General features: G+C 39.0%; 1 protein-coding gene across 2 annotated transcripts in view; it reads left to right on the forward strand.

The window, feature by feature from the left end:
* The window catches only part of LOC111563595 (retinal-specific phospholipid-transporting ATPase ABCA4-like), a 59,844-nt gene extending 34,583 nt beyond the window's left edge, over nucleotides 1-25,261 (forward strand). The window contains exons 26-50 of one of the 2 annotated variants that reach the window (XM_055014387.1): nucleotides 1,506-1,711; nucleotides 2,667-2,721; nucleotides 2,996-3,055; nucleotides 3,900-4,060; nucleotides 4,380-4,504; nucleotides 4,747-4,845; nucleotides 8,322-8,603; nucleotides 8,849-8,881; nucleotides 8,986-9,091; nucleotides 9,174-9,248; nucleotides 9,442-9,611; nucleotides 10,701-10,878; nucleotides 12,481-12,596; nucleotides 13,023-13,170; nucleotides 16,189-16,312; nucleotides 16,623-16,752; nucleotides 16,911-17,031; nucleotides 18,222-18,284; nucleotides 18,675-18,781; nucleotides 19,964-20,105; nucleotides 20,390-20,524; nucleotides 20,817-20,920; nucleotides 21,143-21,235; nucleotides 22,236-22,485; nucleotides 24,451-25,261. In XM_055014387.1, the coding sequence (XP_054870362.1) occupies nucleotides 1,506-1,711; nucleotides 2,667-2,721; nucleotides 2,996-3,055; nucleotides 3,900-4,060; nucleotides 4,380-4,504; nucleotides 4,747-4,845; nucleotides 8,322-8,603; nucleotides 8,849-8,881; nucleotides 8,986-9,091; nucleotides 9,174-9,248; nucleotides 9,442-9,611; nucleotides 10,701-10,878; nucleotides 12,481-12,596; nucleotides 13,023-13,170; nucleotides 16,189-16,312; nucleotides 16,623-16,752; nucleotides 16,911-17,031; nucleotides 18,222-18,284; nucleotides 18,675-18,781; nucleotides 19,964-20,105; nucleotides 20,390-20,524; nucleotides 20,817-20,920; nucleotides 21,143-21,235; nucleotides 22,236-22,485; nucleotides 24,451-24,567 (3,200 nt within the window). In that variant the 3' untranslated portion in view covers nucleotides 24,568-25,261. The remainder of the gene's footprint in view (nucleotides 1-1,505; nucleotides 1,712-2,666; nucleotides 2,722-2,995; nucleotides 3,056-3,899; nucleotides 4,061-4,379; nucleotides 4,505-4,746; nucleotides 4,846-8,321; nucleotides 8,604-8,848; nucleotides 8,882-8,985; nucleotides 9,092-9,173; nucleotides 9,249-9,441; nucleotides 9,612-10,700; nucleotides 10,879-12,480; nucleotides 12,597-13,022; nucleotides 13,171-16,188; nucleotides 16,313-16,622; nucleotides 16,753-16,910; nucleotides 17,032-18,221; nucleotides 18,285-18,674; nucleotides 18,782-19,963; nucleotides 20,106-20,389; nucleotides 20,525-20,816; nucleotides 20,921-21,142; nucleotides 21,236-22,235; nucleotides 22,486-24,450) is intronic. The other variant, XM_055014388.1, reaches the window with a different exon arrangement.
* Nucleotides 25,262-25,495: the final 234 nt, after the last annotated feature.

A 25,495-nucleotide genomic window follows, 5' to 3' on the forward strand; every position in this document is an offset into this window, starting at 1 on the left:
GTAAGAGGCTTAGTTAGGATGGTATGGGAAAGAATTTATCTTATTATAATTACAATGATTTAAAGTCTCTCTCCAATCTTTGATTAAACACCTAAAAGCTCATCTCTGTGTATCAGAGTTACATATTTAGACATTTTTTTCATGAAAACAAACCCTTCATGCTGTTAAATGTCTGACATGTAACTCTGCACTGTTGCTTTCTCAGAAATGTGCACAAGTCCCTGCTTTTCTCTACACTCACTGTTGCTCGAGCCCACCAGTTCACCTTTGACGCTGATCAAACATTGTAAAACTATGTTGTGCTACACAGTGGCAAGCTGTAATCCTGATGTAATTCAGTTACACATGTTTGAACCGATTCTGAAGAAGAATAATGATGAAGAAAGCCCCAACCTGCAAGATGACAGGATTGATTCCTCAGCTTTGTTACATGTGAAACCACAGAAGTCTGAATTGTGTTTTTGAGCCTGCCATTGGTACACTGTAGTTTTAAGGCAGAAATGCTCAACTATAGTCCTGACTGTTTTTTTTTTCTTTCTCCTAACGATGTCTTCACACATACACACTACCGTTCAACAGTTTGGAGTCACCCAGACAATTTCATGTTTTCCATGAAAACTCACACTTTTATTCATGTGCTAACACAACTGCACAAGGGTTTTCTGTCCATCTTTCAACACCATTAGCTAACACAATGTAGCATTAGAACACAGTAGTGATGGTTGCTGGAAATGGACCTCTGTACCCCTGTGTAGATATTCCATTAAAAATCAACCGTTTCCAGCTATAATAGTCATTTACCACATTAACAATGTCTAGACTGCATTTCTGATTCATTTAATGTTATCTTCATTGGAAAAAAACTGCTTTTCTTTCAAAAATAGGGACATTTCTAAGTGACTCCAAACTTTTGAACGGTAGTGGAAATAAAACACTGTATGTTAACAAGGTAAATAAAACAAACAAACTACTGTTCACTGTTGGGGCTCTTTAGCTAAACCCTGACCTCTTCCAATAGAGCCATGCACACCTAAAACCAGTGAAGCACATGCAAATCTCCCCTGTGAAATAACTAAGACTTCATCTCACTGAAGGCCCTCACATGTCTAGCAGTACAAATACAGTATGTGTGTGTGCAACCTGCAGAGTTGTTCATACCTGTGAGTGTTTGCACTTGTTGAAATGAAATTTGCATGACTGGCCCACTTAAGTTGCAAAACAGTATTAAACAGAACGCATTCACATTTATAATTTAATGGCAGTATTGACCCATGAGCTTGTTCCTCCTTTTCTGCCTGAGGACACACAACTTAATATGCAACGCCATGAAGTTGTTCAAGTACTAATTTGCTCATGCATTTCAGTGGTTGAATAATACTGTTTGTTTTTTTTTCATGCATCTCAAGCAGTTTCCCTTCCTTTGTCCTTATCTTTGTTGCTGCTATTTTGGAAACGCTTTGCTCTTCAGCAGCTCATCCATATGTGATTTTCTGTCTTCTCCCCAGGGGACATAGACAGCATCACTAGTCTTATCCACCACCATGTCCCCGAGGCCAAGCTGATTGAGACGATCGGACAGGAACTGACGTATCTGCTCCCCAATAAAGGGTTCAAACATCGAGCCTATGCTAGTCTGTTTAGGGAGCTGGAGGAGACACTTTCGGATATGGGTCTGAGTAGCTTTGGCATCTCTGATACGTCTCTAGAGGAGGTAGGGACATCACCACAATAACGTCTGTGTCACTTCCTTTCCTCTGATGCTCATAGGGAGTCCAACGGCTGCTTGCATTGTTGGGTTTTCTGTTCTCTGTTTGTAATTTATAAGGTCTGTACCTTACTGTGCTAAGCACTTTGAGATGGCATATGTTGTGAATCTGCACACTATAAATAAAACTGAATTCAAAATTAAATTGAACTATATAACTTGGGCTGCACAGTGGTGTAGTGGTTAGCACTTTCGCCTTGCAGCGAGAAGATCCCTGGTTCACGTCCTGGCTTTCCCGGGATCTTTCTGCATGGAGTTTGCATGTTCTCCCTGTGCATGCGTGGGTTTTCTCCGGGTACTCTGGCTTCCTCCCACAGTCCAAAAATATGCTGAGGTTAACTGATGATTCTAAATTGCCCGTAGGTGTGAATGTGAGAGTGATTGTTTGTCTGTATATGTGGTCCTGCGATGGGCTGACGACCTGTCCAGGGTGTCCCCTGCCTTCGCCCAAAGTCGGCTGGGATGGGCTCCAGGACCCCTGCGACCCTAATGAGGATTGAGCGGTGCATAGAAAATAGATAATGGACTATGTAACCTCACCTTGGTAATTTAGACATAAATTATAAATCAAATACTTTTCTGCTTTGTGAATACTGATATGATCAATAAGTTGGGAAACACAGACTGTTATCAAGCTGAGCAAAAGTATACATAAACAGAATTATTTTCCCTTTTTTACCTTTAGGGTCCTAATACAACTACCCACCTGCAAAAGCTCTCTCTTACTGAGTACTTTTTGTCTGTTTCTACCTCCTATTGTCTTGCTATACTGTCTGAATATTGTATTTATGTTTAAGTAAAAAAAAAAAAAGACTTATCTTACTTCAACACTTCAAGGTAGAGCTTATATTTAATGTGTGAGAAGTTTTGAAAGCTTAAGGAAGTTCTTCTTTCTGTCCAGATATTCATAAAGGTCACTGCAGATGGAGAAGCAGCGAATAATGCCACCACAGCTGGTAAATACCACCACTGATATTCGCAATGGCCTTTTCCTGGAATTGAATTCTGACCCATTCCCCAGTCTATCTAATGTGTTGTTAATCCATTTGCCTCACACCTGTTTTATGCTGTTATTGTTGTTTATTCCCAGACTGGATTATACAACTGTGACTTGAACAACAGTTACTGTACTTGTCTAGACATTACTTGTGGTGTTGTGCATCATCTGTCTGTTTTAGCCCTCTAGTTTGTATTTTGTGTTTCATTTTTGTGTCTTGCTCTCACCTCTAGAACAGTGGATGTTGCAAGAAAGAAAAAATGGCACCAAAGTGGGTGTAGAGGGAAATGAAGGTCAGAGAGTGAAGAGCCAGTGGACAGATCTCTGACAATATAGATGCCCTCCTCCTTTTTTCAATGAATATTCTGGACCTGGGTCAATGACATGATCTTTTTTTTGTCAATTAAACTGTGTACAGTTCCTTTATCATGTGGGTTTTATCAAATAAGTGCTGTTTTGATGTCATTCTTGTTCTGTGCAACCTTTTCTATGGTGTCTAGATTTTACTGTAATAAATTTGTTAAGCCAAAGCGATCTGTACTTCCAAGCAGTTTGAGTGACCCATGTCTGGGATGTTCAGTTTCTACTGTACAACAAAGCAGGCTGGATTTACTATTTACACCACCGTTCAAAAGTTTGGGGTCACAGACAGTTTAATGTTTTCCATGAAAACTCACACTTTTATTCATGTGCTAACATAATTGCACAAGGATTTTTCTAATCATCAGTTAGCCTTGGATATTCCATTCAAAATCAGCCGTTTCCAGCTAGAATAGTCGTTTACAACATTAACAATGTCCAGACTGTATTTCTGATTCATTTTATGGTATCTTCATTGAAGGAAACTGCTTTTCTTTCAAAACTGAGGACATTTCTAAGTGACCCCAAGCTTTTGAACAGTAGCGTATATTGCAGCTTGCATTTGCTATTCTCACCCAGGACTGCTTCAGCTTCATGCATTTATACTTGCCTGGCACTCAGAAAAACAAATCTCAGGTTTAAGTGCTTTACTGTGTGGACACTCAGCAGTAGAGCTGACCCACAGCCTGTTACCACTGCCCTTCCTAGAAAATATTTTCTCTTCCATATGTGTGTCTTTAGTTTAATGCTTACTGTTTGTATTTCCGTTGACTATAGAGCATAATGGAGTGAATGGCACTAACCACGCATCAGATAGCAGCGCAGGAAAGGGATCCAGGCAGGTGAAAGGTGCCACTCTGATTCTGAAGCAGTTCCACGCTCTGCTCGTGAAGAGGTTCCACCACGCCACACGAAGCCAGAAAGACTTCTTGGCACAGGTACCTCATGTAACAAACATGTGGATGCAGTGATGACTAGATGGGCAATATAGTATAGGGATCAATGTGTGCTACATATAGATTGATTACAGATTGGGAATGAATAGTTGTGAATACTGTTTCCAAGCACCTCTGGGTGCCATGTGAGAGACAACACAATTCATGCTAGAAAGTTTTGACAGAGACATTCTATAGATCCAATGAAAAAAAAATCCTTTGTGACAAATAAACATATTTATTTTCCTTTATTGAGCCTTACTGATTCAAATTTGACTGGATGGATTTGCAAGTGTGTGAGCATGTGTCTGTGTAATTCTAGATTGTCCTCCCTGCCAGTTTTGTCCTGATAGCTCTGATCTTCACAATGATTGTTCCACCGTTTGGGGAGTATCCCAGTCTGACTCTGACTCCCTGGATGTACGGACAACAGGTTACCTTCTTCAGGTCAGACCTCATGACACATACTCCAAAATTATTGTTTGGAATATTAAAATTTGTGACACCATTCTCAGATTGGCATAGTGGTAAGAAGCCCTGGTGAGGGATTTTACATCTAGAAATGATCTTTCAGGATTTTAAATAAATCTTCGTTTAGCTAACAGGGATTGATGGTGATGATTTTGCTCATATTTCTCCAGTTTCTTTGACCTTATCTTCTTTTGTGTTCTTTTACTCACCATCTTCAGCAATGAGCAACCATTTGACCCCAAAATGAAACACTTTGCAGAGCGCTTGTTAAACCGACCAGGCCTGGGCACACGATGCATGGAAGGAGAACCACTCGGGTGAGTATTATGACTAAAGCTATAATCTTAACTATCCCACAACTGATACATTCATTCACATGTGGGATATCAAATCTAATCCTGGTTAAAACCTCCATACTGGTGTGTTCCCGTCTTCACATCCATCATTCTCATCTGAATTTTTCATGAACTTTTCATTGCATTGATAAACAAGAAAAGCACTCAGAGAGCACAGTACTCCGCCAAGGCTGCACAGTCGTATCATTTCCGACAGCTGAAATCTTGAAAAAATTTGTGGCAAAAATCACCACACTATAGATTGTGGCCATTTAACATAGATGCACCCACAAACAAAATGACCTTGCACTGAGGACAGGCGTGTGTTATGCATGTGTACATTACGTACGGATACCAAATCGCATGTGCTAAATATGTAGCGGGCGGCGGGAATTGATGGGACTCGGAAACACTCCTACAATTTAATCAATTGTTCCTTGTATCATTTCCGATGGACAAGTCCCAACAAGTCTGTAAAAGTTGATTTGTAGTAGGATCGCAATCTTGTGATCGTCAGCAGGCAGCTGACATGGTGTTCATTTGTTGTCATAGTTAAAGTGACACAGTGATACAGAAATCTTTTAAAAATCTGTGGATTCAGACTATAAGCCACATCACTGTCAAAATCTAATCACTTAGTCCTTGTGTAACTTCAAACCGTTCCTGAAAATTTCATCCAAATCTGTTAGTTTGTTTTTGAGAAATGTTGCTAACAGACAGACAGACGAACAAACGTATGCTGATCGTCACATAACTCTGCTGTTCCTTGGCGGAATAATAATAATCTAGATATGTTACTATCTATGTCATGATAAGTTCATGAGTAACCACAACTGCAATCCAGAACCAGAGCTTTTTAATGATGTTTTACTACGTATGTACTTACATACTAAATAATAACATCATGAAGACAGATCAGACTTCTGTAAAGTAGTGTCTTCAACAATTTCTTCACCAATTTTCACATTTTTCCACATTTCCTAAATAAGTCACAATGGTCACCACATTCATAGGGTGGACATACTGCATATCCACATAAACAACAGAACTTACCCTTTCCAGTGATACTAGCTGTTTCTCTGTGTGTTGATAAATGACTGGTTTTGAAAATACGACAAATTTCTGCCCTGTCTCCAACATATGGCTAACATTACAAAAAGAACACACAATAATAGATTTGCTTTTCATTGCAATGATCGAAAAAAACTGTGGTCAGAAGACGAACACACGTCACCTGGGTGCAAGAAGGCATCCTAGACACTTGTGGGGATCAAGGCAAAGTGACTACTTGAGGCCCCATGTTTGCAATGGGGAGTGAAAGGCAAATACTTGCCTGGTTTGCCACACCTGCATGTAGACTATTGGATGTAAAAACTTCATAGAATTTCCTTTTGGCTGTAAATAGATATTATTTTTCCCAGTTTCTAAGTGATACAGTCTTCGACCATCACATTTGGGAGATCTAGATAGCCTAGATTGTTCTGGAAAAAAAAAAAAACAACAACAAACAGAATGCAGCATGTATGGTTAGCCCTTTTAATTACCTAGAGCTCAAAAATAGTCAAGGTCTTATAGGTTTGACCTGACAGAATCAGAACCATTGTACTCAGATAAAATAATTTTGCAGGCACTGCTATTGCAAAGAAAAACAATACAATTTAGATATAGTTGTGAAAATCAAAATGTTCATTATTTTTCAGTGAAAGTGGATTAGGATAAGACATGTAGTTGATAATATATTGCTGAAGTCATATACAACACAGGGCAAAAACTATACCTGAGAATGTACACTAACAGTCAAAAGTTTGGACACATCTCATATAATGTTTTTTTTTTTTTTTTTTAAATTTTCATGACTATTTACATTGCAGATTCTCACTGAAGTCATCAAAACTATGAATGAACATATATGGAATTATATAGTAAAGTAAAAACTGTGAAATAAGTCAAAACATGTTTCATGTTTTAGATTCTTTAAAATAGCCACCCTTTGCTTTCATTACTGCTTTACACACTCTAGTCATTTTCTCCATGAGCTTCATGAGGTAGTCATCTGAAATGGTTTTCCAAAAGTCCTGAAGCTGTTCCCAGAGATGCTGAGCACTTATTGGCGCTTTCGCCTTCACTCTGTGGTCCATCTCATCCCAAACCATCTGGATTGGGTTTAGGTCAGGTGACGGTGGAGACCAGGTTATATGATGCAGCACTCCATCATTCTCCTTCTTGGTCAAAAAGCCCTTACACAGCCTGGAGGTGTGTTTGGGATCATTGTCCTGTTGAAAAATAAATGATGGTCCAACTAAACGCGATGGCATGTCACTGCAGGATGCTGTGGTAGCCATGCTGGTTCAGTGTGTCTTCAATTTTGAATGAATCCCCAACAGTGTCACCAGCAAAGCACCTCCACACCATCACACCTCCTCCTCCATGCTTCATGGTGGGAACCATGCATGTAGAGACCATCCATTCACCTTTTCTGCATCGCACAAGGACGCAGCAGGTGGAACCAAAGATCTCCAGTTTGGATTCATCAGACCAAAGCACAGATTTCCACTGGTCTAATGTCCATTCCTTTCTTGGCCCAAACAAATCTCTCCTGCTTGTTTCTTTTCCTTAGTAGTGGTTCCTTAGCAGCTATTTGACCATGAAGGCCTGATTGGTTCAGTCTCCTCTGAACAGTTGATGTAGAGATGTGTCTGCTACTAGAACTCTATGTGGCATTTATCTGGGCTCTAATCTGAGGTGCTGATAACTTGTGATTTCTGAGGCTGGTGACTCGGATGAACTTATCCTCAGCAGCAGAGGTGACTCTTGCTCTTCCTTTCCTGGGGCGGTCCTCATGTGAGCCAGTTTCATCGTAGCGTTTGATGGTTTTTGTAAGTGCACTTGGGGATACATTCAAAATTTTTGTAATTCTCTGGACTGACTGACCATCAGTTCTTAAAGTAATGATGGACTGTCATTTCTCTTTACTTAGCTGATTGATTCTTGCCATAATATGGATTTTAACAGTTGTAAAATAGGGCTGTCAGCTGTGTACCAATCTGACTTCTGCACAACACAACTGATGGTCCCAACCCCATTAAGAAGGCAAGAAATTCCACAAACTAACCCTGGCAAGGAACAACTGTGAAGTGAAAACCATTTCAGATGACTACCTCATGAAGCTCATTGAGAGAATGACAAGGGTTTTTAAGGCTGTCATCAAAGCAAAGGGTGGCTACTTTGAGGAATCTAAAATATAAAACATGTTTACAGTTATTCCACAATTGTTTGTTTGCTATATAATTCCCTATGTCTTGCTTCATAGTTTTGATGTTTTCATTATGTATCTACAAAGTAGAAAGTAGTAAAACTAAAGAAAAAACATTGAATGAGAAGGTGTGTCCAAACGTTTTGCTGGTAGTATCACATCAGCGTCCTGACAATGCTTTGTTTCTCCACTCCTCTCCCTTTAGACTGCCTTGCAGTAATGGATCCTCAGAGTGGGAGTATCCTGATGTCTCCCCTGTGGTCAGCAACATCTTACTGAGTCCTGAGTGGAATCAGAGAAACCCATCACCCTTGTGCCAGTGCAGCAGCACTAAGAAGCTGACCATGATGCCCGTCTGTCCTGTCGGCGCAGGAGGCCTGCCTCCTCGCCAGCGAGTGGAGGTCACAGGAGACACCATGCTGGATCTAACAGACAGGAACATCTCTGACTACCTGGTCAAAACCTACCCCACTCTCATAAGAGTCAGGTAGAGCTCAGTATAGTTTAGTTTTGCATTCAAGTGGTATAAGTAAGAAAAGATTTATGCGTCTTCGCACCTCTGGAGATGATGATGCTGTAAACAAAAATCACAAAAAGAGCTTCTTTAAATCTAAAAAATGCCCTAATTAATGCTTTGAATGCAATGCTCTGTAAATAATTCTGTTTGACCAGTGTTTGTATACAGTTTAATTGACCATTCTTCTTGATAAAATTCTAAATTTTATTTCACAGTTTGAAGAGCAAATACTGGGTGAATGAACAGAGGTAATCATTTGTCCTTTGTGTCCTTCAGTATTAGTCTCTCTCTTGTGAATATTATCTAGACAAATTGATGTGGGATCTTAAATCTAAATATTAACTGTTATTAGATATGGAGGTCTGTCAGTAGGAGGACAACTTCCCATCCTGGATGTGAACCCTAAAGACATCCAGAATGTTTTCCATCAACTGGGACGAATGCTCAACATCACAGGGGTAATTATTCTGCTCTTATTCATTTAGATACAAGAGTAAAGTGTAAAATCCTTCAGGTTAAAATGAGCACTGTTGTTTACAGGGTTACTATTGTGGACTTGCACTGAGGGAGATTGGTCCTTTCTTAGGTTACATGGAAAGTGAATTTAATATTAAGGTAAGTGTGAGCTGAATAGAAATGTTTTTTTTTCCACAAATAACAAATCAGATTCAGAGTTGCTTTCCACTTAACATATAATGACAGTTATAAAGAATTTTATCTTTCACCCACAATATTTTATATCAGGATGATAATCATCAAGCTAGGCAGTTATGAGATGTGTTCTGTTAACTCTGCTTTCCTCTGTTAGGTGTGGTATAATAACAAAGGCTGGCATGCCATGGTGGCCTTCATGAATGTGGCTAACAATGCTATTCTAAGGGCCTTCCTTCCACCATCTGCCAAACCTGTCGAATTTGGCATCACTGCCATCAACCACCCTCTGAACCTCACCAAAGAGCAGCTTTCTGAAGTCACTGTGTAAACGTTACTTTTTATATTTCTTTTTTGTTTTAATTATTTAACCTGAAGGGTTCATCCATGGGCTGCACAGTGGTGTAGTGGTTAGCACTTTCGCCTTGCAGCAAGAAGATCCCTGGTTTGCGTCCTGGCCTTCCCGGGATCTTTCTGCATGGAGTTTGCATGTTCTCCCTGTGCATGCAAACTGACTTAGGGCGAAGGCAGGGGACACCTTGGACAGGTCACCAGTCTATCACAAGGACACACAGAATTGTTAATTAACCTCAACATGTTTTTGGACTGTGGGAAGAAGCCGAAGTACCCAAAGAAAATGCATGCACAGGGAGAACATGCAAACTCCATGCAGAAAGATTGGGAACCAGAGATCTTCTAGCTGTGAGGCAACCGTGCTAACCTTGAGCCACCATGCAGCCCTGATTTGTACATTAAAACCATAATTCTTAGAGAAGATAAGTGAGATCAGATCTATCTATCTATCTATCTATCTATCTATCTATCTATCTATCTATCTATCTATCTATCTATCTATCTATCTATCTATCTATCTATCTATCTATCTATCTATCTATCTATCTATCTATCTATCTATCTATCTATCTATCATCTATCTATCTATCTATCTATCTATCTATCTATCTATCTATCTATCTATCTATCTATCATCTATCTATCTATCTATCTATCTATCTATCTATCTATCTATCTATCTATCTATCTATCTATCTATCTATCTATCTATCTATCTATCACAAGAGTGCAGGATATTTTTTACTGTTGTGTTGGGTGATGTAAAAAAGACACATTCTTGAATATTATTTTGTTCTTACCAGCCACCAAAGCCTTAAATCAGTCCGGCTATAATAATATACCTCACGGATTTCTAAATTAACATGGTTCCTTGTATTAGATGTAATAATAAACATTTTTTTCAGTTAGACAATAATTTTTAACCTTGTTTCTTTAATATTTCTATACTGTGGGAGACTGTATAACAGCATTTTCTGAAAGTATTATGTCATGTTTAGTCTTCTGATGGCAAAATCACAGAGCAGAATATACCGCACTGACTTTATTCATTTCCTTCTTCAGGTTGACCACTTCAGTAGATGCCGTGGTGGCAATCTGTGTTATTTTCGCCATGTCCTTCATTCCTGCCAGCTTTGTCCTCTACCTTATTCAGGAGCGAGTGACCAAAGCCAAACACCTGCAGTTTGTCAGTGGGGTCAGCCCTTTAGTTTATTGGGTTTCCAACTTCTTCTGGGACATGGTAAGTGAATTGAGGTTTGGGTCAATGTGAGATGGACATCACATACACAAATGTTCAAAAGTTTAGGGTCACCCAGGCAATTTCATATTTTCCATGAAAATTCACACTTTTAATCATGTACTATCATAACTGCACAAAGGTTTTCTAATCATCAATTAGCCTTTCAACACCATTAGCTAACACAATGTAGCATTAGAACACAGGAGTGATGGTTGCTGGAAATGTTCTTCCGTACCCCTATGGAGATATTCCATTAAAAATCAGCTGTTTCCAGCTAGGATAGTCATTTACCTCATTAATATCGTGTAGACTATATTTCTGATTGATTCAATGTTATCTTCACTGAAAAGTAATGTTCTTCTTTCAAAAATGAGGTCATTTCTAATGGCACTTTTCCACTAGCACCTAGTCGGCTCGACTCTACTCGGTTTGTGAGGTTTTCCATTAGGACATAGTACCTGGTACCAGGTACTATTTTAGTACCTACTCAGCTGGGGTTCCAAGCGAGCTGAGTTGAACCGATAATGTGACGTCTACAGAGTGCAGAGCAACTCCTTCACGAAAACCAATCCCACCATTTAAAAAAAAAAAAAAAAAAAAAACTGGCAACAGCGACGGTGCGCATTGCTCTTCATGGAACAGGAATCTGACAAAAAGCCATAGACCAAGCAGCAGGTATACCATCGCCTCGATGTCCTCCATTGTTGTGTTGCGTTTGTGTCGCACACAAATGACGTTTAGGGACTTCCAGACCACCGTGCTATGATGACTCCACCCACGATGAGGTGGTACTCAGTTGTAATAGAAAACAACCTAAACCGAGTTGAGTCGAGTAGAGTTGAGCCGAGTAGGTGCTAGTGGAAAAGCGCCTTAAGTGACCCCAAACTTTTGAACGGTCGTGTATTATTGCTAAAACTTCACTTTCTTTTATATAGAAAATAAGTTATATGACGATAAAAACATTTTCAGTATAAAAGATATACTTTTGAACAAGAACAGCACTCAGAGAGTGCAGTACTCCACCAAGGTTGCTCAGTTGTTGTGTGACTTCTGAGGTATGAAATTTAAAAAAAATTCCTGCTCTGTAGCAATCGATTTGTAGTAGGATCGCAATCATGTGATCATCAGCAGGCAGCTGATGTAGTGTTCACTTCATGTCATAGTTACAGTGACGCTTTGCCGCTATCTCACAATGATACAGAAATCTTTACCAAATCCGTAGCTCCAGACTATAAGTCACATCACTGCTAAAATCTACTCACTTGGTCCTTGTGTCATTTCTGACCTTCCCTGAAAATTTCATCCAAATCCGTTGCTCCATTTTTGAGTAATGGTGCGAATAGAAAGAGAGACAAAGAGACGGACAGACAAACCAACGCCAATCATCACATTACTCCGCCGCATTCCTTGGCAGAGTAATAATGAATGCCAATTATTATGGGCAATAATGATATCTTATTACTAGATAGATAAGATACTTCAAATGCTTTGATGTCTTTCATTGAACCTTTAGGAGATTGTTATTCTTACATCTTGCTGTTTTTTTTTTTTATCATTTAAGAATTCTGTCTTTGTATTCTCTTTAAATGTTTGTTCCTCTAGATAAACTACTCTCTCAGCACTGCAATGGTAGTTGGCATTTTCATGGCTTTTGACAAAAAGTGTTACACATCATCATCCAACCTGCCAGCTCTGATAGTGCTGCTTCTCCTCTATGGGTAAGCTGGTGCTTCATTTAATTAAATTCAGTTTTGTTTTGCTTTTGAAAAATGGTAAAACACAGAACAGAATAATAAATAATTGTGCTGTTGTGATGATTATAATGTGAGAGCACCCCAAGGTTCTCATTAGAATGCCTCACCAGTGAAGAAGAAACAAATATGTGACTGAATGACACAAGAATTGAATAACTGCACTTGTCAGTCCCCTCTCCTCTCTGCCCTGTCACCTGGGGTTTCTTCTGCATGGGTGTGTAGGAAGGGAATGTGACTGATCATTCAAAATCACCTGCGTAGACACAACAAAGAAATTCATCGAGAACAACATGCATCAAATAGAGATGACATGAACTGACATGCACAGAAAGGACTGATCTAAAATAAAACAATATATGTTTGTCTTTTCTCGGACTCACCTCCCTTTAGGTGGTCAGTGACGCCAATGATGTATCCTATGTCCTACATATTCAGCATCCCAAGCACTGCGTATGTGTCTCTGTCCTGCATCAACCTGTTTATTGGCATCAACGGCAGTGCCATCACTTTCATTCTGGAACTATTTGAGAACAATCAGGTAAGGACATATTGATTATAACATATTGCACAGTCAATAAATGTGTTGTTGTTCCTAAATGTTACATTGCAGATAATGCATATTTGAATTCACGCTTAACTCTAACACTAGGGTTTGTATTTGGACAAATCTGCTTTTCACTTTAAGTTTAGCTGTTTTACAACAGTCATGTTACTTCTGGTGTGAGGCACCGTAGACAGTTAAGGAATATTGGTGTTATACCTCATCTGTATTAGGATCTCATTGGTAGCATAAAGGCAGATAATTAAGTTAATCAGTGGTTACATATACAAATTAAACCTACAATAATTTATTTTTTTGACTACTTAAGTCCAGCATGACAGCTGTGACAACTCTGGAATGTTGCTGATCATTCAAAATCTGTTTTCCTTCAACATGAAACAATGCAGCATTTAAAGGTTACAAATCTGTATTTTGTAGCAGCGTTAATATCTATATACAGGTGGTCAAAAAAAATTGACAAGTGAGGGCTAATGTTGCTCCTGTTTTCAAAAAATAGATTTTGCCAACTTCAAGTGACCAAAAAAAAATCCAATAAATTAAGTGCAGCCTGGAGTCTGTAGATCATTAGAGAGCAGGTAAATGTGCAGTAGTATGAAACAGCATCAAGACCAGAAGGGACAGGACAATCAAAATTAGTTTGACTCAAGAAAATCTAGTGTGTGAGAAGACACTGGTGCTTTTTCACAGCATGGTAGAAAAAGCACAGTTATTTCCCTTAACGTTAACAGCGGCTCAGTAGTTATAACCTTTCCACATGGGCATTATTTGAAACATTGCTCACTCTGTTAAGTTGACAGAGTTTTTGGCTTGTGATTTTAGAGTCTGTACTATCATCTTAATTTTGTGCAATGGCATACGTGGCAGAAATTGTGTCAGTACTTACCTTGATAACAGTATTTTACACATAAATGTACAGTTACTCTTCCTCTATGTCAAGGCGGATGTTGATCACATCACTCTAGATTTGAAGTCTTTGCACTGGCTTGTGGTCTCGCAGAGGACAGACTTGAAAATGCATTTGTTAGCTTATAAAGCTGTGAATGGTTTAGGGCCTAAGTATATCACTGACCTCTTTTTACTATATGAACCATCCTCTGGTACAGGTCTGCTCTGTGTCCCCAGAGTTAGAACCAAAAAAGGAGAAGCAGCTTTCAGTTTTAATGCTCCACATATCTGGAACAAACTTCCAGAAAACTGCAGGTCTGATGAAACTCTCAGCTCCTTTAAATCAGAGTTAAACAATTATTTATTTACTGTTGCCTTTGATTATTGCCTGTCTTAATCCCAGCACTGCACTGTAACTTTTGAAGTGATTTTATTTACTCTCTCTTTTAATCTTATTTTTTGTCATCATAGAATTTCATGTTGATTTTTTTGCTTAAATTATATTTCATTTCTATGATTTTAACACATGGTTTTAATGTCTACCTTTTAATCATCTTCGTAATAAATTTCTTTGCCATTGTAAAGCACTTTGAATTGCCTTGTGCATGAATTGTGCTACAGAAATAAACTTACCCTGCTTCTTTAACGATACTGATTGGCGAATGTGCTCTAAGTTTATTGTTATATTGCTGCCTATTGTTGTTTTAGCATGCCCTTGAAAGTGCTTCAATTTCGTTTTTGCATTTTTTGCATTTTCATGTGGATAGAGATTCATTTTCATTACACAGGAGGAAACAAACACGTTTTAAAAATACCCATGTAAGGCCTAAGTCAAAAGACAGTGACTGTGAGCCTGAAGGCACAACACTTGAACCCTGTCTTTTCAGTACATATATTGAATGCAGTCATATCTGTGCCTGTGCTTTACCTACTCTGACATGTCAAAATGTCTTCTCTTAGAGGTATATCTGACAAAAACTATACAGCAAACTTCAACTGAATAGAAGGTGCCGACACAAAAGATAATAATAATTCACATAAGGAGTGAAAAGAAGTTGGGTCACAGGTGTGCAGTGCAGGGTTACACTGAGGGTTCCAGTTAGACACCTAAGGAGTGAATCTGAACATGTAAGACAGCAATAACAACTGCTAACAGTCGCTCTGTCAAGTGTTTCAAGAAAGAAAAGAGAGGAGGAGGAGGAAACAGAAGGAGGTGGTGAGGGGACAGATGCTGCTCTTATTGTAACAGGTGACTTCCTGCTCAGTGAAAACAAAGGAAATAGTGTTTGCCACCTGTTGCACATCTGCACTCGTCTCTTCTCAGCTCTCTGATGAATCCCACAACACATGAGTCATGAGAGAACCACTGGAGGTGGAGTGAATCAGTGTTTTTATTCAAAAGCAAGACAGAAAACTTTAAAAGAGTTTGTCGAAGCATTTTTGAACCAATACGAATCACTTTTGCTTTAGCCAATACATGAAGAGCGTTGAAAGAAGGTTCAGTGTTGGATCTTGGTGTTGTAATAAGGGTAGGGGTGCATCCATGCATGCAAAAAAAAAAAAAAAAAAGACACAACAGGGATTATTGGACAAAACAGAGGTTCTGTTTCATCCATCCATTAGCTGTATACTGCTTAATCCTCATTAGAGTCGTGGGAGGCTGGAGACAAACAAGCACACTCACATTCTCACCTATGGACAATTTAGAATCACCAATTAACCTTAGTCTGTTTTTGAACTGTGGGAAGAAGCCGCAGTACATGGAGAAAACCCATGCATGCACAGGGAGAACATGCAAACTCCATGCAGAAAGATCCCTGGAAGGCTGGGATGCGAACCGGGGATCTCCTAGTTGCAAGCCACTGTGCAGCCCCATTTAGACATCATGCAGTTCAAAACATTTATTAGATATGATGCAAATGCTGTTTGACAAATGAGATATTTAGCCCAGTGTATCTCATCATGTAACCCAAGATGTTTCTCCTGCAACATGATCACATATAGTATCATATTAACTTGTTTCTATATAGAAATGTTGTCTCAGGGAAAAAATGAACTGAATATAAAATGAATGTGTGTGTGTGTGTGTGTGTGTTTTTGTGTTGCCAGTCTTTGCTGATGTTCAATGAGTGCCTGAAGAAAACCCTGCTGGTCTTCCCTCACTTCTGCCTGGGGCGAGGACTGATAGACATGGCCATGAACCAGGCTGTTACTGATGTTTATGCCAGGTTTGGTAAGTTCTGAATACATGGGTTATGACTTTAGTTGATAACATTCCATGCTACAAACATTTTTAAATGAAAATGTTCAGCAGGACTTAACAGAATTTGCTCTTGTGGTTCATTATGTAGTAGTTTGCACCCTTAATATCACTCTGTATACATTTTTGACCAGCCCAGCCTTAACTGTGTCATATTCCTGAGAGAAAGTTAAGCTCTAATTGTCTGTTACAATTAATTGAGTCTGTGCGATATATGAAAGTTTTGTTTTTGCTCACTGATGAATGAGTTTCTTTTTAGAACAGACTTTATCTATGTTTCCAGGTGAAGAGCACACACTGGACCCTTTCCAGTGGGACTTTGTGGGAAAAAATATTGCCTTTATGGCAGTGGAAGGCTTTGTCTACTTTATTCTCAATCTTCTGATCCAATACCGGTTTTTCATGGACCACTGGTAAGAGCTTGACACACCAGCTAAACTTTGGAGTAAAGATAAACAAAAACTGAATCATTATTTCACACTGGGTGAAAACTTAACGGTTGCCAGATAAGATAAGGTGCACCTCAGTTGTAGTTAAAGCCTTCTCATGGATGTAGTTCTTTCACCTTCAGGTTATCGGACTGTAAGCAGACTCGAATACAAGATGAAGACGACGATGTGGCAGCAGAGAGGCACAGAATTTATGATGGAGGGAGCAAGACAGACATCCTGCATATCAAGGACCTGTCTAAGGTAAAAATCACTGACATGTCTGTGACGTCATCGTGATGTTTCAGTTTAGACTGTAGTAGTGCACGTATTTTAAGCTCCTTTGTTTCTTCCAGGTCATGATGAAATATAATTTCATTACTTTTCAAAAGTTTGGGGTCACCTAGGGAATTTCATGTCTCCCATGAAAACCCACACTTTTATTCATGTGTTAACATATAACTGCACAAGGGTTTTCTAATCATCAATGAGCCTTTCAACACCATTAGCTAACACAATGTAGCATTAGAACACAGGAGTGATGGTTGATGGAAATGTTCCTCTGTACCCCTATGGAGATGTTCCATTAAAAATCAGCTGTTTCCAGCTAGAACAGTCATTTACCACATTAACAATGTCTAGACTGTATTTCTGATTAATTTAATGTTATCTTCATTGAAAAAACTGCTTTTCTTTCAAAAATAAGTACATTTCTAAGTGACCCCAAACTTTTGAACGGTAGTGTATAAACAAACCCCTTACAGTGACTGTACATAACATTTATTATATTAAATTCACTTTGGCATGACGTTGTTTGACAAACAGTCGCACTCAGAGTTTCCACATACTTGTAAAGAACATGTATATCATGACAGCCTTGAGATGTCAATGGTTCTCGTAACTGAATTTTCTATGATGGAATCTGAGACACATTTCACTTTCATGGATTTATTATAGGTCTTCTGGAAATATGACCAAATGTGCTGGGTCAAAAATATACACACAACAACAGTACAAAGCTGTGATAATCAAAATTTTCTTTATGTCATGGCCTCTTAATTTCTAATGACTGATTACAGTTGACTACAGCTGCTGACTCCTCTGAGACAGTTTAATGAGGGCCCATTTGATACATTAATTACACTCAGCTACAAACACGCCAGTGGGAAATTCTGAGAAGCTCAGCAAAGATCTGAAACAGCAAATTATTGATTTAAACAATTCAGGGTCCTATCCTCGTGTCGGTTACTCACTAATTTATTTCATTTCATAGCCCCTTACCTTCACCATCACAGCTGAATGCCTAGTCCTAAGTCTGACCTTTATCCTAACACCAAATCTTAATCCTGAAAAAGCAGTTAGCTTAAATGTGGGAAGCTACAAACAATACCATTTTTGCTATTGTGGCTGTTAATGAAGAGAGTTGTCATTGTCTCCCTGCCCTTTCTGCACAGACGTATGTGGGCAGGAAGAGGGCAGCTGTGAACCGGATTTGTGTGGGAGTCCCTGCAGGAGAGGTAAAGTCACTTAGTTTATTTGCATCAAATTCCACTACTCTCTTGTCTGTTTGCCATTAATTTTCTCTTTTTGTATTTGTTCAAACAAACCTACATACTGATTTAGCTTTCAGCCAGAGTATTAGAGATGCACTACAGTATGCTTTGCAACATACAGAACTATATTTATATCTCGTCTGTTTTATCTGGGAGTATTTGTTATTGTTCTCATATTCTTTTGTCAATACATGCAAGTACATAGACTTCTCTTCTCAGTCCAGTCAAGAAAATTAGAATGTTTGAGCCATAATGATGTTGACTGGCATTCTCTATAGCAAGTTCATTTCAGCATTTCATTTTCAGCATTTTATTTGTCCTTGTATTTAGAGCTTGGTTGTCTTTTTGTCTTAGTGCTTTGGTCTCTTGGGAGTCAATGGCGCTGGAAAGACGACGACCTTCAAAATGCTGACTGGTGACACAGACGTCAGCTCTGGGGAGGCTACTGTGGCTGGTTACAGGTACATAAAGCTCAGGCGAAAAAATGTCCCTGGACAATAAAACTCTCTCTTCACCGCTACATGGAAAGATATATATTTCCATGTGTATGTGTGTATATATATATGTGTGTGTGTGTGTGTGTGTGTGTGTGTGTGTATGAAATCCCATCTCTTGGTTTATCACTACAGTTTCAGATGGATGACAACCAGAAACAGTTCATGGAGTTAGACAGTGACTCTGACATTAACTGTGTGACAACAAAATGGGCCTGAATTAGTATTTGAAGTCCAAATCTCATATAGCTACACTACCGTTTAAAAGTTTAGGGTCACTTCGAAATTTCCTCATTTTTGAAAGAAAAACATTTTTTTAAATGAAGATAAAATTAAATGAATCAGAAATCCAGTCAAGACATTGTTATTGTGGTAAATGACTATTCTAGCTGGAAAAAGCTGATTTTTAATGGAATATCTCCATAGGGGTACAGAGGAACATTTCCAGCAACCATCACTCCTGTGTTCTAATGCTACATTGTGTTAGCTAATGGTGTTGAAAGGCTAATTGATGATTAGAAAACCTTTGTGCAGTTATGATAGTACATGATTAAAAGTGTGAATTTTCATGGAAAATATGAAATTGCCTGGGTGACCCCAAACTTTTGAACAGTAGTGTATAGTCACAGCCTGGGATCTTTCTGATTGGAGTTTGCATGTTCTCCCAGTGCATGCGTGAGTTTTCTCTGGGTACTCCAGCTTCCTCCCACAGTCCACAGTTGTGATTCTAAATTGTCTGTAGGTGTGAACGTGAGTGTGCTTGTTTGTCTCTCTGTGTTGCCCTCTGATAGACTGGTGACCTGTCCAGGGTGAACCCTGCCTTAAAAAATCTTGTGACCCTACAACTTTAACTAGTCAACACTGCTAGGCACTGATGTCGGAGATGACAGTACGTAATGGCAAATGTATCCAGGCAATTGATATATACAATTGGCAAGAGGATTATATGTCACTTATTGCAATGTTTTTGTTCTTATTTATACATTTCATCAGATGAGTCAACTTCCTCACAGCTGTGGAATGCAGGCTTAAATAATCCCTGTAGAGGTCTAACTTCATTCAGAAATTGTTTGATATTTTGTTATTCCTACCATGTTTTGTGCTCATCAACTCACTGCAGTGACTGACACTTTGTGTCTTATTTTGTAGCATCCTGACAGAGATTCTGGATGTTCACCAGAATATGGGCTACTGCCCACAGTTTGATGCCATCGATGAGCTCCTTACCGGCAGGGAGCATCTCTACCTTTACGCTCGTCTCAGAGGAGTACCTGAGTCAGAGATTGCCAGAGTAAGTAGGACTCCAGCTGCTGTACATAATGAATGGTCTAAAGATGTTTAACTCTGCTAAAATGACAGGCTGACAAAACTCTAGATAGTGAGCTTCTGTTTTGTTGATTTTGTGTTGTACTGTTTATCCTCTTTACTGTTACTCAGTATTTACTAATGCTTGTTTTGTCCTTTTAGTTTTGCTCTATCATGTTGTTATAAAGGCTCTGTTAGCAGTGGGGATCCCATTCTAAAAGGTCAGTTTTGGATTGAAGTAGACACTAAGCACAGCACTTCTCCCTGCAGGTGGCAGAGTGGGGCATCCAGAAGCTGGGGTTGACAGAATATGCAGGCTGTTGTGCAGGCACTTACAGTGGAGGCAACAAGCGCAAACTCTCCACTGCTATCGCAATGATTGGCTGCCCGGTGCTGGTGCTGCTGGTGAGTTAGCCAATGATGAAAAGCTAATTAGTCCATTGTTTGGGGTTTTTGGGTTTTATGCAGGGATTTGTCAATGAAATGGTCTACGGATCCAGATGGGAAGCCATATGGGTTCAGTCAAATCTGGCCTCGAATGTTTTACACATTGGCAGGAAACTGTGCAGTTCAAGTCAAATTAGCATAACTCTGAGCTCTTTGCCATATGCTGATAGAGACAAGGATTTAGTCTCTGTTCATATGGAATTATGTGCTCACACACTCAAGTTTGTTGTTTGTGGTTGTGTGTATTTAGGACGAGCCCACAACAGGGATGGACCCACACTCTCGGCGCTTTCTGTGGAATGCCATCATGAGCGTCATTCAGGACGGCAGGGCTGTGGTGCTCACATCACACAGGTTCAGCATCTAATAATGAAACTTATCCGCTGCACACATTTTCTGCAGCAGCTGACCAAAGACAGTTAACTGTTCTGCCAACAACTGTTGATGAAATCATGACTTGATTGGTATTTGCTTGATTTTACCACAGAGATCTGTGAAAGGATGATTTATTGCTCATAGACTTGAAGCAGCAGCAGTAGAAATAAAGATGGATTATGTTTGATTGTTTTCCACCAGTATGGAGGAGTGTGAGGCTCTGTGCACTCGACTGGCCATCATGGTCAATGGGACCTTCAAGTGTTTGGGTACCATCCAACATCTCAAATACAAGTATGTTTGTGTCCAGCATTCTCATTCACTGTTATGATACTGTTTGAATATCAGAATTAATGCTGTCAAAAATTTAAGGAATAAGTTGCCCCAGTTACTGTTTGTAACAACTATAAACACGTCAGACATGGTCAGACAACATATGTGATCAATTTTTTTTCTAGTCTAACAACCCTATGGTTTCTCAGTAGTATAATACAGACAATGTATACAATTAGACTTTGACTATGCCAATAATCTGTACTCATAATATTAAGTTGTAAAGTTGCTTGTGGGATCAAAACTACAGGTGCAAGGGTCACAGCGAGGATTTTTTGATTTGCTTTACCACACAACATGCTTTACATTCTTTCTGATCCATATCCTTCAGTTGGTGTGTTGGTTCAGTGCCAGTATAGAGAAACACTCGTATTAGATACTACAGAAAGGTGAGATGATGTGACATTCTACCTGATGCAATCAGTGCTTTTTGATTTAAAAATATGATCATTCACTGTATCCAACAGCTGGTTGTGAGCTCACCTGCAGCTGCTCTGCCTGGCTGTGATGGTGACCTATGGATGTATATGGTTACTGCTTAGACGTCAGAGGTGGTTTAGTTAAAATAGCTTGAGCTGGACATACAGTATCAGTTTCACCAAAGATTAAGCACTAAGATCTAGCAGTGTTAACAGCCAGCAGCTGGATACTGTCAGATATCAGTCTTTTAAGATCAATAATGGGCAATACATCAAAGTGTCACATCATCTCTCCCAAACTGGATGTTTAGATGGTTAGAACTAAACTGGACCAACACACCACCTGTTCAAATCAATCAGAAGGAATCTAAAGCATAATTTTAGGAGCACAAAAGTAGGCCTGCTGTGACCTTTAAGAAGGTTTGTACAAAACACGCCTGTGATATTGTTCCTGTGAGTTTTTGATCCAACACAGTGTCACTGAGTAATTATATTGCATATTGACAAATGTGTAATGTTAATGTACTGTTTCCTTGATACAGATTTGGCGATGGCTATGTAGTGACCATGAAAATCAAGGCAGCTAAAGCAGGCTTATCTCCAGAGTTGGAGCCTGTTGAGAGCTTTATGGAGAGCTCCTTCCCCGGGTGTGTTCAGCGGGAGAAGCACTACAACACACTGCAGTATGAGATCGCCTCATCTTCCTTAGCCAGGATATTTCAGCTGGTGGTGGCCAATAAAGACAGGCTCAGCATTGAAGACTACTCTGTTTCCCAGACAACACTGGATCAGGTATGAATGAGAGACAATACAATAATGAGAAACGTGTTTGAAGGACAAGAAAAAAAATGTCATTTAAAAAAAATATATTTTTTTATTTATATATATATATATATATATATATATATATATATATATATATATATATATATATATATATATATATATATATATATATATGTATGTATGTACGTATACACACATATCTTAGCAGTCTTGAATTTCTAATCACTTCTATGCCCTGAATGATGGAATGTTTGAAGCACATGCCTCTTTGCTACAAAACAAATGTCTTCTAGATATATGACAAGATCTGCTGTGTCAAAAATATACATACAGCAACTTAAATTATCAGTGACTGATTATGATTGACTACAGCTGCTGATTCCTCTGAAGCAATTTCATTATGGCCCATTTGATACATTAAGTAGACTTCTGAGAAGCTCAGCAAAGATCTGAAATCATTGCAAATCGTTGACTTGCAGTCAGAAAAGTCACTTGGAGCCATTTCAAAATAGCTACAGATCCCAAAATCATCTGTGCAAACCACTGTTTGTAAGTATAAAATGCATGGTACAGTTGTGTCAGTGCCACGATCAGGAAGAAAACACAAACTATCCCCTGCTGAGAGATAATTGGTCAGGATGATCAAGAGACAACCAAGAATCAGCAAAAAAACAGGTCTGCAATGATTTAGAAGCTGCTGGAACACTGGTGCCAGTGTCTGAGGTGTTTTACATTGCCATGGGCTTAGAGGCTGCCATGCAAGAAAGAAGCTCTTCCTCTAGAAACAGCACCTAAAGGCTCAACTGAAGTTTGATGTTGATCACATGGACAAAGAAAAGGTCTCCTGATGGAAAGTTCTGAGGTCAAGTAAAACAAAAAAATAGCTATTTGACCACAATGACCAGAAATATGTTTGGAGGAGAAGATGAGGCCTTTAACCCCAAGAACATCGAACCTACAGTCAAGCATGGTGGTGGTAATATTCTGCTCTGGGGCTATTTTAGTGCTAGTGTAACTGGTGCTTTACGCAAAATAAACTGTAAAATGAAGGAGGAGGATTACCTCCACATTCTTGAGGAAAACCTAAAATCTTTAGCCAAAACGTTTGGCCTTGAATGCAGGTAGGTGTTCCAACAAGACAGTAACCCAAAACACACATCAAAAGCGATAAATAAATGGCTAAATCAGGCTAGAATTAAGGTTTTTGACTGGCCTGAATGTGATGAAGAAAAATTTCTTGGTCAGAAAGCCAACAAATTTAGTTTGACTGTACCAATTCTGTCAAGAGGAGTGGTCAAAGATGCAACAATTTGCTTGTGGGTGGCTACCAAAAGCATCTGAGGTGAAAATGAGTTTGGGAAGCTGAAATTTAAACAAATATTTGCATTGCTGTGTGTATATTTTTGACCGAAGCAGATTTTTTCGTATTTCCAGAAGATCTATAATAAGTCTATGCAAGAACCACAATGCATTGTGGTGCTTGTTTGTGTACCTATAGGAGGAGTTATAGTTGGAAAAACAATTGTTGGTGTGCTATATATTAAGATGTCTTAGTTCTAAATATTGTTTAGATTGGGGACTGTTTGATGTCAAGAAAAAAATCTGTGAAGAAAAAGATAGAACGGAAGAACAAATGTCTCTAAACGATGAGCAGAGAAAAGTAATCACTGTCACCCACTGCTGGTTTATCAATGACCTGACACTCACATGACTCAGTGTGTGAATGGTGGTGAAAATGCCTGGGCAAGAATGTCAGGACTGATCTAAATGTGGCCCAAAAGTTGTATCATGGACCACCTCCCCTGTTTAGAAACTTCTCTCTCAAACCTAAGACATAAGTACATTTACACAACAACTGCATGTTTTAGTATTTTGTTCATGGATTGTTTGAATTTTGATGAGTTGGACGTAAAATGTCCTCCAATTCTGGAATGACCCTACTATTTAATGATAAGTTTGTCTGTTGTTCAGGTGTTTGTCAACTTTGCCAAGCAACAGACGGGAGAGGATGAGGACGTCACGTTACACAGACGAACGGCAGGTGGAAGAAAAGACATCAAGATCGCCCCAGTTAAGAGGAAAACATGAAGCAGTCATGTGTAAATGCTCAAACAATGCAGACATGTTACTCTGCGGGGGAGTAAACTAACACGGCATGTTCCAAAACTCAACCCCAAACCTTTATTTTTCCGCTAGCCAAATTGCTTTTATAGAATAGAGACAAGTGTGGCCAGTTACCTGCCAAAGTGAATGGTGGAACAGTTTCATTTCCAGCCACAGCCAAACTTTACAAGCCCATGGCTGCAAATGGGATTCATTTTTTGTTGATATAATCTAAAACCAAGCTGTCTGACTCATTTCTGCAACTTTAAACAGTGTTACTTTTAACAACAGAAACTGATGTAAATATGTTCTTCTACTGAAATACAGAAAAGAAACATTTTTGTCTTGACTGGCTGGCTTGTATAAATATGTACATATTGTATGTGTAATGAATACTAAAGCAACCTAGAAGCAATATTTTTTTATTGTCTACATTAATGCACACAAATCATTTTCATCTACTGTGTTTAAATGAAACGTAATTTAATATTGGTTGTCTGAACACACAGCAAGTGCACTATTGCTTCCATTCTTACCTGACGTGTTTAACATGCTTTATACATGCTCTGTGCAGTTCTGTCTAGTCGGTTTATGTTGCAGTCATAAAAATACAGTGCAAACTTTCATAATGTATATGTGTAGTGCTGGATTTCTTATTAAATATTTCAGTCCTCCATGACTTCTCCTGAAGCTACTTGATGCTATTGAGACTTCTTTAGAGACAAGAGTTGAAAAGCTTTTCACTCTGCTGCTGCTGACCTACAATAACTCCACTGACCTCCATTGAAAAACTAAGAAAGCGACTACAGATCAGTGGCGTGGCTGAAAGACAGCTTTGCATCGGGGGCCAAGGCGACACTATGTTCAGTGGCTTGTCACAACCTGGATTTATCTGACACACAGTCCAATTACT

The sequence above is a fragment of the Amphiprion ocellaris genome, chromosome 10 (genome assembly GCF_022539595.1).
Source record: "Amphiprion ocellaris isolate individual 3 ecotype Okinawa chromosome 10, ASM2253959v1, whole genome shotgun sequence".
NCBI classification, from domain to species: Eukaryota; Metazoa; Chordata; class Actinopteri; family Pomacentridae; genus Amphiprion; species Amphiprion ocellaris.